The sequence below is a fragment of the Xenopus laevis genome, chromosome 6L (genome assembly GCF_017654675.1).
Source record: "Xenopus laevis strain J_2021 chromosome 6L, Xenopus_laevis_v10.1, whole genome shotgun sequence".
Classification (NCBI taxonomy): Eukaryota; Metazoa; Chordata; class Amphibia; order Anura; family Pipidae; genus Xenopus; species Xenopus laevis.
Genome location: NC_054381.1, coordinates 78,771,960 through 78,784,980, shown reverse-complemented (window position 1 = coordinate 78,784,980; position 13,021 = coordinate 78,771,960). Strand labels below are relative to the sequence as shown.

Genomic DNA, 13,021 nt, shown 5'->3' with positions numbered 1-13,021 from the left:
TAGTATATAATCTATCACAAGTACAGCTTACACCAGTACAAACGAGAGTTTTATCATATGGCCTGAACTTTTGTCCAACGTCCCAGATAGATCCACAGGCCCGGACTGGCAATCTCTGGGTTCTGGCAAATGCCAGAGGGGCTGCTATAAGGTCCCATAGAAAGTCAGTATTTAGTGGGCTGGTGGGGGCCGTTAGGGCCTCTGTGTGGGCTGATTGGGCCTATGTGTACCTGAAATGCCAGGGCCTATTTTAATTCTCAGTCCGGACCTGTAGATCCATTCCAACTACAAGTGGATTTGTATCGATTCTTTCGAACATTGAGACTGAAAGTACATTTTTCTAATCAACATGAATATTTGATACCAGAAACTCAATTAGGATTTGACACTGGGAAACTGGGTCTCAAATTAAAAAGTAAATTTGTACCACCTACCACTTACCCTGTGGTTGAAACCTATATTCAGAAAGTAAAATCAGAAATAGAGTCTTCTATGTTATCTAAGAAAAAAGCTGTGAGATATAATATGACTAGACAGGAGGTTGACATTTTGAACGAGTTGAAATCAATGTCCAATATAACGATAAAGCCTTCCGATAAGGGAGGAGCTATCGTTGTCATGGACACGGAAAAATATATAAACGAGATTTTGAGACAGTTGTCAGATGATACTGTATACATGATACTTAAAAATGATCCCACTGATGTATTCAAACGTGAATTTGATAGTCTTTTGTCTTATGCTGCACAAAATCAGACCATTACAGCTTCTTCTAAACGATATATGACTGTGGATTTTCCGGTGGTACCTCTTATTTATGTTCTACCGAAAATTCACAAGGACCCTATTAACCCGCCAGGTAGACCTATAGTGGCGGGTATAGGGTCCTTAACCTGTAATGCAGCAGAAGTGCTAGATAAGATACTTAGCCCATTGATACAACAAACCAGGTCCTACATCCGAGATACAGGTGACTTTCTGGAAAAACTCTCCAATGTACAAAATGACGATGGTGTACTCTGGCTGGCCACAATGGATGTGGCCAGCCTTTATACATCTATTCCTCATATAGAGGGTCTGCAGGCAGTAAAAACCATATTAACAAATTGTGCACTGTATTGTGATATGGAGATTAATTTTTTTATGGAAATGCTTAGCTTTATACTGCATAGAAACTATTTCAAATTTCAGGACAAATATTACCTGCAGACGCGGGGGACAGCCATGGGCTCCAGGGTCGCCCCGGCATATGCCAACTCATTCATGAGTTGGTTTGAGGAGGTGCACGTTTATCAGAATGTACTCTTCGCGGGCCACTGTGTGGCCTGGTGGAGGTACATCGATGACGTGTTCCTCCTATGGCGGGGTGACCTGGAGTCTCTGTCCGCCTTCCGTGATGCGGTTAATGAGGTCCATACTGATATTAAACTAACAATGACTGAGAGTTTACAAGAGGTGGCATTTCTGGATGTATTGGTCTCACGTACACAAACAGGTTTCAAAACACGTATATATACAAAGCCTACAGACCGTAATCAACTGCTCCTATATGATAGTCATCATCCTATAGGTGTGAAATAGTCTATACCAATTAGTCAATTCTCGAGGGTATGCAGGATCACAAACGATCCAGAAGTTAGAGATGAAGATTTGAGAACTATGAGTAAAAAACTATCTGATCGTGGGTATCCAAATGATATTATACAAAAAAATATACAGAAGGTACAATGTAGAAAATCAGGACAAAAAATATATACAAAGAAAAACAAACAGAGAGTGGCTTTTGTTTCACAATACAATGCATATAGCAATGACTGTAAGTCAATATTGTATAAACATTGGCATCTGTTAAGAGAAGCTTACCCCACTATTAAGGAGTTTCAACAAATACCAATGATGTCATTTCGTAGGGGGACTACGATAGGCAATAAAGTGGTTAATGCGGATATACGTTTACCTCCTATGAAAGAGACCTTTCTGGGACCAAAGAGACAGGGCATGTTTAAATGTAAAGGCTGTGCCCAATGTAAATATGTACTGGTGAGCTCTGAGTTCAGTGACACAGAAAATAAGAAAAACTATAAGATACTTGGATTCCATACCTGTGAAACTAACTTTGTAGTTTATATGTTGGTTTGCCCGTGTGGGTTGATCTATGTTGGTGAAACCACTCAGAAGGTTAGAGACAGGTTTTCCCAACATAGATCAACCATTAAGGTAAAAAATAGATCTTTACCTGTATTGCATAGATATGGGACACACATCAGACGATCTAAAGTTTAGGGTTATTCAACACATTCCCCCACCCAAACGAGGGGGTGATCGTAGTTTAATTTTAAAAAGAACTGAGGTCCAGTGGATTGATAGGCTGAAAACGTTAACCCCTAATGGATTAAATCGAGATTTTGACTTGCACTTATTTTTGTGAAGGTTTCCCTATGTGAGTTGTAATTGCCGACATAAATGTTATGTTATACTTTGATACATCTGCTATTAGAATTATACTATTGTAATTGATCTGATGTTGCTATATAATAATGTTCATGGTTACTAAGGGGGAGTGGATGTATCCGCTTCCATGTACGCGCGATATCCTGAGATACGCGTGTCCATGGCAACCGACTACGTCACTTCCGTCTTCATGCGATAATACGATCCAAGAAATGGATGCTTCTGTATGTTATACTTGATGGCAGAGTCGTGCTTGAGAAAGGGAACGTGATGCTCCCGAAACGTCGCTATGTATCGACTCTGAACAGAATTCTGAACAGATAAGTTGGCTGTAACTTATACATGTTTTTATTGCATTTGAAATAAATGCTACGTTTTACTGAATATGAGTGCGACCCTGTTGGAATATATATACATAAATTTGGCGGATTGACTCACCGCTTATTGGGGAGACGCACCACCAGAAGATAATCCTATTACTAATACTGTACATTACACGTGTTGGAATGTTATATATATATATATATATATATATATCTCAAAGTGCGAAGTTAGAGATCACCACAGTCCTCTAGAGTGAAATTCTGCCACTCTCCATTCATTTCTATGGGATCTTTAAAAGAGTATTTATCAATGGTGAAAGTGAAAGTTCATCCTTTGATAAATACGCCTTTCAAAATCCCATAGAAATGAATGGAGAGACTGTGGCAATCTTTAACTTCACTCTTTGATAAATATACCCCCATGTTTTCTCACAGACAGGGTGGTTTTTATAAAAAGGGCCTGTAGGTGTCACTGTGCATGAGAGTTATACTGTGTACCTAGTACTTTCTATACTGCTTAAGGATAAGGCCAGACGAGGAGATTCGGGGAGGTTTTCAATAGTCGCCCAAAGTTGCCTCGGTGAGGCAACTTCGGGCGACTATAGAAAACGCATCGCCGCATGTGCATTAGCAGTTCGGGGAGACAGTCGTGCAAAAGACGTGGCGATTAGTCGCCAGGCAGTTCTGGGAGATAGTCGTGCAGAAGACGTGGCGATTAGTCGCCAGGCGACAAAACCTCCCCGAATCTCCTAGTCTGGCCTTACCCTAAAAGTATCAAAAAAGTTCAAACTACTGTTGAAGTGTAATGGCTGCATAAACCTGCTAATAAAGCACTGTTATACTCTACTCATCCTCGGCTACCAAAACATAACATATTGGCGACGAGATGTCTCTTCTACCTCTGCAGCAGCCTGCAGCTTTTCTTCCAAACCCTGTGAGCCAACCATACCTTTTACTGCTTGGATCCGTATCCGCGAATCAACAGAACAATTTGTAGCAGCTTTGAGAGAGCTGATTGTTAACTGTGAGTTTGGTAACCTAACAGATGAAAAGAGCCCAAATAGTGGAAAAACAAACTCACCTCGCATTAGAGAAAGACTGCTCCTAGAGCAGGATTTAACCCTTGCAAAGGCTATTACAGTTGCTAGACAAATTGAAACAGCAGTGGCAGATGCTAAAACTCTCAGCAGAGAACTGCTGGGAATGTACAGACTGTGAATTCAGCACTGTGGTCTAATAATGCACAGGCAAAATACAGTGCTAAGTAAAGGGATTCACTGCAAAACCATGCAGCAAATACAAATAAAAAATACTGCTTTCACTGTGGTTCAACACAATGCAAATTATCCTGCAAAAGCTGTACAGTGCCGCAAATGCAGAAAAGTAGGACATTTTGCTAAGATCTGCCATAGTTCTGCTAAAGATGTTCATGAAGTCACTACTAGGGATGGGCGAATTTTTCGCCTCGTTTCGGCGAAAAAAATGACGCCCATAGACTTGTATGGTGGCGTGCGTAAAAAAAAAAACAAGATGCGTGTCAAAAAAATTTCGCCGCACAATAAAAATTTTTTGACGCCCATAGACTTTAATGGGCATCTGCGACATTTCGCCGGCGGTGAATTTTTGGCGAAACGAAATGGGTCAAATTCCCTATCAGATCAGATGGCACACACAGAAGCATTCGTGCTAAATGGTTGAAGTATTATTGAGATCCCCAAAACGTTTCGGAGGCACAGCCTCCTTTCTCAAGGAGCCATCCCTAGTCACTACTACAAATGTTACAGTATTAAGTGTGGATAAAGCTGACACATTTATTCCAGACAAGTTTATAGGCACTGTCAGTGTCAATACTGCTTCTGCTGACAAGGGACACTCCGTTGACCTGATGCTTGATACAGGTTCAGCTGTTTCTATACTACCAAAGGATATTTTCTTAAAATACTTTGCAAAAGTTCCGCTTGTTGAACCTGCCCTGAGACTGGTCATTACTTAAAGGATCCAATCCCTGTGATTGGTTGCTTGCCAGTGACTGTACAATTTTAATCAAATACTGCAAAATGTGACTTTTACATTGTGAATAAGGGTGCTGCTATACTTGGAAGGGATCTCTGTGCTGCGTTAAAACTACAATTAGTGGATAGTATCATTACTACAGCACCAGTGCCTGCCACACAGCCTGTGTCTAAAATTTCACCACTTCAGCCAATACCATTTCCTGATTCAGCATGGGTAAACTTTGCGATTGATATTGTGGGTCCTTTTGCAGATGCTCCTATAGACAGTAGATTTGCTATAACCTTGGTAGATATTACAGAAAATGGCCTGAAATTGCATTTGCTTCTCATATAACATCAGCTACAGTAATAACATTTTTGTCTACAGTCTTCAGCAGAGAAGGTAATCCAAAGGAATTAATATCATACAACAGCCCACAGTTTGTCTCATCTCAGTTTGAATTCTTTTTGAGAGAGAGAAATATTGTGCATAGGATATCTTCAGTGTATTACCCACAAGAAAATGGAGAAATCGAGCGATACAACAGAAGTCTGAAAGAAGCACTACAGACAGCAAATCTTACTGGGAAATCTTGAAAAGTATTTATAACAGAGTTCCTACATATCTACAAAGTAATGTGCCATGCAACAACCCAATCATCTCCTGCTGAATTATTACATGGCAGACAGATGCGCACTAAGTTACATGTTGCAGACATCAAACTTTCACAAAATACTGTGCCTACAAAATCATCTACTGCTGACAGTGTGAAACGTCAACAAGCCAAATGCAAGGCATATACTGACAGAAAACGTGGTGCCAGAGAAGTACACTTTCAGCCTGGATCTTTAGTCAGAATTAAGAAACCAGGACTATTGAAACAAGGACAATCTAAATTTACTACACCAATTGAAGTGAGACGCCAGCGTGGACCATACACATATGAACTGTCTGATGGTCGCATATGGAATGCAAGTTGTCTTGCTCCTGTTAGGAATGACTTTGGAGAAGCTCCATTTGATGAAGGACATTTTCCTACTCCAGATGCCAACTGCAATAGACCTGAAGAAAGTGAACCTATAAGGCATACTGAGAGAATCAGAAAACTACCTGCATGGACCAAGGACTATGTGATGTGAATAATTCATAATATTGCTTTAAGATGCATATTGTTTAATTGTTGTTGTTTATTACATTTGCCCAAATGCTTTCCTACTATAGGGGGAATATGTGGTGTTTATTCAAAGGGCCTGTAGGTGTCACTGTGCACAAGAGTTATACTGTGCACATAGTACTTTCTATACTTAAAAGTATTAGAGTTCAAGCTACTGTTGAAGTGTAATGGCTGCATTAACCTGCTAATAAAGCACTGTTATACTCTACTCATCCTCAGCTACCAAAACATATCAGACAGCCTCTATGCACATGTGGTGCCTATTACTGTGATTTAGGTGAAGGGAAGCCCAGTGCCTGCCATCTACAACTGACCAGGTGTTAATTCCTTTGTACACTGCACTCTCATGTTATATCCATAAATCAGGCATATTTGAAGGAGGATTAAGCTAGCACACAGCAAGCCCTGTCATGTGGGAATAATCACACTTTCAAAACATCACTGACATAAGATCCCTATTCAAAGTTAGCAGTCAACTAACCCATTCTAGGCCCACTTCTATCAGCCACAAACTGTCACTGCTGTCATATGCTCATGCAGCCAAATTCCCCAATATTATTTAGTAGTAAAACGCTAAAATGTAACATTATATAGAGAACAGTGTTCTAAAACAATTTGCAGTTACTATCCATTTTTTGTGATTTTTAAAATAACTTCTTTTCAACTTCTGTCTAGTTGTTAAAGGGAAAGTCAAACCCAAAATAAAAATGTGCCTAATTGTAGAAAACATAATGATAAGCAAGAAAGTAAGAAAACATTGTTATTGAAAGCAGCATTTGCTTAACTCCTGCTTGTTATTTTTTAAACAGTGTTGCAAAAGTCTTAGTTTCCCCGCAAAGACAGGTCTGTTAATCAGCTGCCTTGTCTTACATTGTATCAAAAGTCTGAGCCACCAGGGCAGAGAAAAGAAATGGACAAATAAACGTATTGCTTTCAGTAGCAATACGTATAGAAATAATCTAAAAACCATAGAAAATTTGTAATTAATGTATATTGCTTAGAATTTTGTTTATTAGGCAAAAAAAAATTTTGTGCTGACATTGCTTTTAAGGCTTAGTTACCCTAGCAACCAGACAGTAATTGAGAGATAAGATTGGAAGATGAATAATAGAGCAATAAATAAAGGGTCAATGCATTTTGGTTGCCAGCTGGTAATAGCCTAGATAGGAATGTTAATAATTCAAAATACATAAATATTAATACAAGTAAAAATGTTAAAGGGGTTGTTCACCTTCAAACAACTGGTTGGTTTCAGATAGATCACCAGAAATAACGACTTTTTCCAATGACTTTCTATTTTCTATATGTGACGGTTTTTCTAATATTGAAGTGTAAAGTCATTTCTCTCCTTCTGAAGCAGCTCTGGGAGGGGGGGGGGGTCTCTGATCCTGTAAACTGCTCTAAATGAATACATTTAGTTGATACATTTCTTATTTCTTATCTTTGTCCCTGCGGAGCAGAATCTCTGGGTTTCATTACAGGCAGCTGTTAGAATAGTTGCTAATACTCCAGAGGTGCTGCTGAGAAATGTATCAACTAAATGTTGCAAAATTGTAACAGTTTAGAGTGCACCTGAATTACTGAGCTGCCAGACTCAAACACCAGAGATATAAACATTCAACTTTAAACTTAGGTTTTGTAAAAACAGTAAAAAATAAATAATGGAAAGTAATTGAAGTCTTTATTTCTGGGGAAAAATCTAAAAACAACTGAATTGAAAAAAGTGTTTGGAAGGTGAACAACCCCTTTAATGCAAATTAGAATATGATCATTAATACTGAAAGCTAATTTTAAGATTAGCTTCCCCCTTAAGGTCTAAGGCACGCCAGTCATTTTGATCTCTACTACTCAGCAATAAAGATTAGTGATGCGCAAAATTTTTCGCACAGTTTCTCTGCAAAAATGACACCAAGCACATTATATACTGCTCCACTCCATATGCCTGCACGCAAGCAGAAGTTGCACTTTCAGTGCCGATGGTGGAGGGAGTATATCCGTTTCTCTTAGCCCATAGCTCATTGATTAAATAATGACAAATTGACATGGCTGTCACCATGTGACAATCACTCCTGACAATCAGACAGAAAATTATGATTTAGACAATTCAGATGATTTTGCCCCCCCCCCTTTAGTGTATAGCACTTAAATACTACTGTTACAATCCATTGCTCATAGACAGTGAACTCCGCCTATAATCTACTGTGTTCCTAATGTCTCATAACTAACAAAATGCTTACATAATCTCTCTTACACCTTAAGTAAGGGTACAAACAGAGTTTGACACAATTTGCCAGAGTGGAATCTTCATAACTCTCTATTTGCTTGTACAGGATTTTTAGGGGAATATTTTCCAAGGGTAAGCTAAAGGCATCTATCACCTTAAAATTGTTTCCGTCACCTAAGGTGAAATCAAAGAGGGGTGGGAAAAGGGACCAGCACGATTAAACAAAGTATCATGGTTTCCTTACTGTGGTTTCTGTGAAATTAGGAAAATATGTGAACAAAATATAAGATTTATATTTGTTTCTGGACGCTCAGATTTGACAAAAGTCTAACTAAATCAGCTCATGTCAAATAGGGGGGTGTATTTTCCTGTTTACTTTTCAATTGCATGTTCCAACTTACACTATAATAAAGGCTATGCTATAAACTGATTTTTTTAAACACAAGTACATGCAATTAAAGTCACATTGAAATATTTTGAAATACACCACAAGGCATATAGGAAAATTATTCATGAATTACATTGTCATTATGTTATGTTGGGGCCAGTGAGATCCAAACAGTTGATAAGCAACAACACAAACAAAGCAGCACAGGGGAGCTAAAGCCTGTCCATTGTTTGAGTCATTAGCATTTAAGACAGCAAACAGTCTCCTTTTCATAATGATATAAGGGAGGTGAATATCGCTGGGCCTATTTTCCTTTGTTTGTTTAATGCTGCTAGGAAATGTAAACAAAACACTGGTTGCTCTGCTTGTGGAAGTGAATGTATTCATTATATGTAAATTTCAGCACAGTATAGTAACACATATACAAAATAACAGAGCATAACAACACTGAATTTAAAATCTGAGTTTTAAATGTAGGTAATTTTGCATACAGACCCCTTTGGTTTTCAGGAATATATTACATATATAAATAATATATTAAAATATTACTATATCTGAAGAATATCTAAATAGCATGCTTAGAAACATCCATGGGTATAAGTTGTGGCACTTAGTTGTTATTATGGCCTGAAACTATTTTTATTCTGTCATGGGAACAATGAATTCTATAACCTCAATTCGTTGCTAACTTACCTTTATTCATAGAGATGAGTGGTGGAGAAATGGATTGTTCTGCATCAACTTTTAATGCACAGCTTTGAGTCTCAACTTCCACCTCTTCCTCTGGTACAGGAGAAGATGGATCTACTCGATCCATATTGGCTTTATCATCCATATTCGATACACTGGCACTAAAAAAATATTTAATATATTAGCAAAAGCAAAGATAGTCATTCAGACAATTAAATGGAACATATGTAATACAGTATAATAATGATTATGGATCTCTGTTATTTGGATACAGTACATTCCTGCTGTGTATATTTTCTATACATTTTTACTACTGCATGGGTGTTGCCATAGTTTTTGTTAATGCATTCTCCATAGAACTCTGCTGAACAGCACCATCTTTTAGTGACCATCTTTTTGCAGCTAACATTCAAGATAGTATATATCCTGTTTTTGCAGTTAATAAGTTATGCATTTGTACTGTATTATTATTGTATAATAATTATGTGTGATATGTAGAATATTCAGTGTTAATCACAAATTAATGAGATTGTATACATAAATACAGTTTTATGTATAAAACCAGCAAAATACATACTGACATAGTGATAACATACAACTCATGCCCATAAGCTTAAAATGTAAGGTATAAAACACTCTCACTTCCCTCCATAAGTGTATGGTGTGTTTATTTTCTGTATAACACTGTGTAATAATATGTGTCTTTGATACAACTTTCCCAATCTGAAGTCCAAGTAATTGTTTGCTGCAAAGAGGGCAGGGTGGATGTGGATTATGTAAGTGACTGGTTATAATAATACGTGCTTAATACTATTTCAGTTTCAAGTCTGGAATGATAGGACATTGTATAGCATGCTAAAAGTTAATTTAAAGGTGAACCACCCTTTAACTTTTCATTATGGCCATTTTGTTAATGTCACAATAGCAAATTTGGTACACATATTCAAGCAGAAAAAAAAAGTCTTTACATCACAAAGGGTTAACAAGCAGTGATTAAAATGAGACCTTTGCTCCAAGAAGAATTTTGTGTTGCACAATGTACGTTATGTGTCCAGGAGACCAAACAGTCGCAAAAAGGCCTAGGACAGACAATAGAAAATGGTGCGTTCTGTGTGCACTAATCAAAATCTAAAACTAATTAAAACCTCTAGGATGAGATCTATTGTGCAAGCTATATGATCCCTGGCAGCAGCTTGAAGAAACAATTGGTGTATCCACTTGTTCAAAGTCTCCCACTTATGTCAAGAGGGTCCATTTTCCTTGCCCATTGCTAGCTAAGTAATAAAAATCAGCGCTAGGTAGTAACCTTGAAGCTTTATTCTCAAGGATGAAAAAAATTAAAAATCCTGTAGAGAGAAATAATATTTGCAAAACAGATGATTAACCTTTTATGTGGCTTTACATTCTGCCTTGCTACAACCTGGAATGCATAGTCAACTGCATGCACATTAGTAACCAAACATACTAATTGTGAAGCTAATATTTTATTACTTCAACATTAACATTAGGCCTTTGCCTAATTATCTTCCAGTCTGTCATTTGAAAAACAGACTTGTAAGAAGCAAAGCATAATTGGCAAAGTTAGGAATAAAAAAAAAACAATAAATACATTAAACAATAAACTAAAAGACAACATAAAAATTGTCTATGGGCTCATTCACAATATATATATGATTGCTGGACCAATTATTTGTAGTGTCAGTTAAATGTGATTGCAGAATTCAGTACCATTATTCTCCTATATACAGTACACAGGCTCTGTCTTCATTGCACAGGCCTAGGATCTGTTATCCAAAATGCTTAGAACCTGGTGTTTTCTGAATAAGAAATATTTCTGTAATTTATATCACCATACTTTGTCTGCTAAAAATCATTTATACGTTAAATAAACCCAGTAGGATTGCTTCACCACTAATATGAAACTATGTAGTATAGTAAGTAGGTACTATTTTATTGTTACAAAAAAAAAGGAAATTATTTGTAAAAATTAGAATTGCTTGTTTATAATGACTTCTATGGCAGATGGCATTCCTGTAATTCAGTGCTTTGTGGATGCCAGGTTTCCGGATAAGGGATCCCTTGAAAATTGTATATATATATAGATATATATATATAACTATGTCACTAACGAGTGAGCAGGTTATACAGAGAAACCTACCTTTAGCAGAGAGTTCTACAGGAAACTTGTGAGCCTGATGTGTCTACTCTCTATGTGTCTGTTACTGTTTTGGTGTCAAGAGCTTGATTCTTGTAGCAGTTCAGCTCAGTTAAGCATTGTGGCGATGCTATAGCAACCACTGTAATCTGATCTCACCTCTTCTGCTGGAGTTTTTTTTGATTTGCTATTTTGTGTACAGCTCTATCAAAGAATGGCCAGTATGTAAAGCTCAGTTTACCTGGCAGTGGCAGTGTATGGGCCTGAAGTAATTAAAGGACTGTTTTTATTTAATCATTGAGTTAAGGTTGGACTTTTAGAAAATTGGTTCACATTCAGTCTCTTTCTGTGCCTTTTAGAGAACTTTTTAGAGTCTTTTCTGTTGCTATGGCAAAAAAGTGGCTGAATTGTGCACTTACTCAGAGGGGGTATGGTTACCTTGGTTGTATCCCAACAATGGAAGTTCTTAACTGCAAAAGCTCTCTGGGGATACATGCCCATGTCTGTATAAAATAAAACATATAACAATTGTAAACTTTGTATCACCCTGAGCTACTAATGACTCATTCATTAAAACTAATTTTTTTTACTGTAGCACTTTTGACAGAATTGACCAGCAGGTGGTACTTTTTTTTATATTTCATTATATTAGCAGTGTATAAAATATATTCTCCACACTGCTACTTATGCTGCTGTGAAAGCGTTTATTAAATTAAATTTGTTGTGCCCCCCAACACAAATTGGGCCTATTCCTGGGCCTAACAAGCTCTGTGCATAATTCAACTCTGACCAGTTTTAGTAAAATGTATAATTGGTGACTAGCAAATGGTTTGTACATTTTTAGAAAATGAGGGAATACAGAGTTATGAAAGATAGCTCATAGAACAAGTTTATCCAGGGGCTGGTTCGATTGCCATCTCGGAATTAGGAAGGAATTTTTCCCTCTCTAAGGCAAATTGAAGAGGTTTCAAATGGGGTTTTTTGCCTTCCTCTAGATCAGGTTATATATAGGGGCAAATTTACTAAAGGGCGAATCGACTAACGCGGGCGAAAATTCATGACGTCATTTCGGTACTTCGCCAATTTGTGGTCGATGCCGTAACTTCGATAGCGAAGGAGATAGACTCTAGCGGTACTTTGCTCCCTAATGCCTGGTGAATTTGCGCTCTGGCGAATGGACGTAACTACGCAAATTCACTAGGATGCGGATTTTACTGAATGTTACCTCTTCTGCCAGACTTGCCTTCACCACCTCAGACCAAGAAGTGCAATAGAGTAGATAGGAGTTTCTCAAAAAATAGTTGAACATTTTTCTAAGTCCCAAAAAACGCTAGAGTCTAATTCTTTTTCAGGCTGAAAAATAGCTTAATTTTTTTTGGGGTAACCGGCTTCCCCCCTACATTTCCTAACATATGCCACATAAACTATACCCTGAGCTCATGTGTAGGGCAATATAACAACCTTATTTTCTTTTATTAAGGTTTCCCGGGCTTATGTAGTGTAATGTATTTGCTGCAATATATATGTCCATTGAACTTTAACTTCCCTCCGTATGCAAATTAGGCAACGCTAGCGCAACTTTGCTTTGCTTGGTGCAGTAACTCTAGCGCAACTTCGCCAG

The 13,021-nt window shown here is 37.7% G+C and overlaps 1 protein-coding gene across 4 annotated transcripts in view; it reads right to left on the bottom strand.

Annotated features, from left to right (window-relative positions):
• The window catches only part of LOC108718513 (dynein heavy chain 5, axonemal), a 379,491-nt gene that overhangs the window by 347,529 nt on the left and 18,941 nt on the right, over positions 1–13,021 (bottom strand). For 3 of the 4 annotated variants that reach the window (XM_041566222.1, XM_041566224.1, XM_041566225.1), the window contains one exon: positions 9,249–9,406. In XM_041566222.1, coding sequence (XP_041422156.1) covers positions 9,249–9,390 — 142 coding nt within the window. In that variant the 5' untranslated portion in view covers positions 9,391–9,406. Of the gene's footprint in view, positions 1–9,248; positions 9,407–11,403; positions 11,523–13,021 lie in introns of those variants that run through there. The other variant, XM_041566223.1, reaches the window with a different exon arrangement.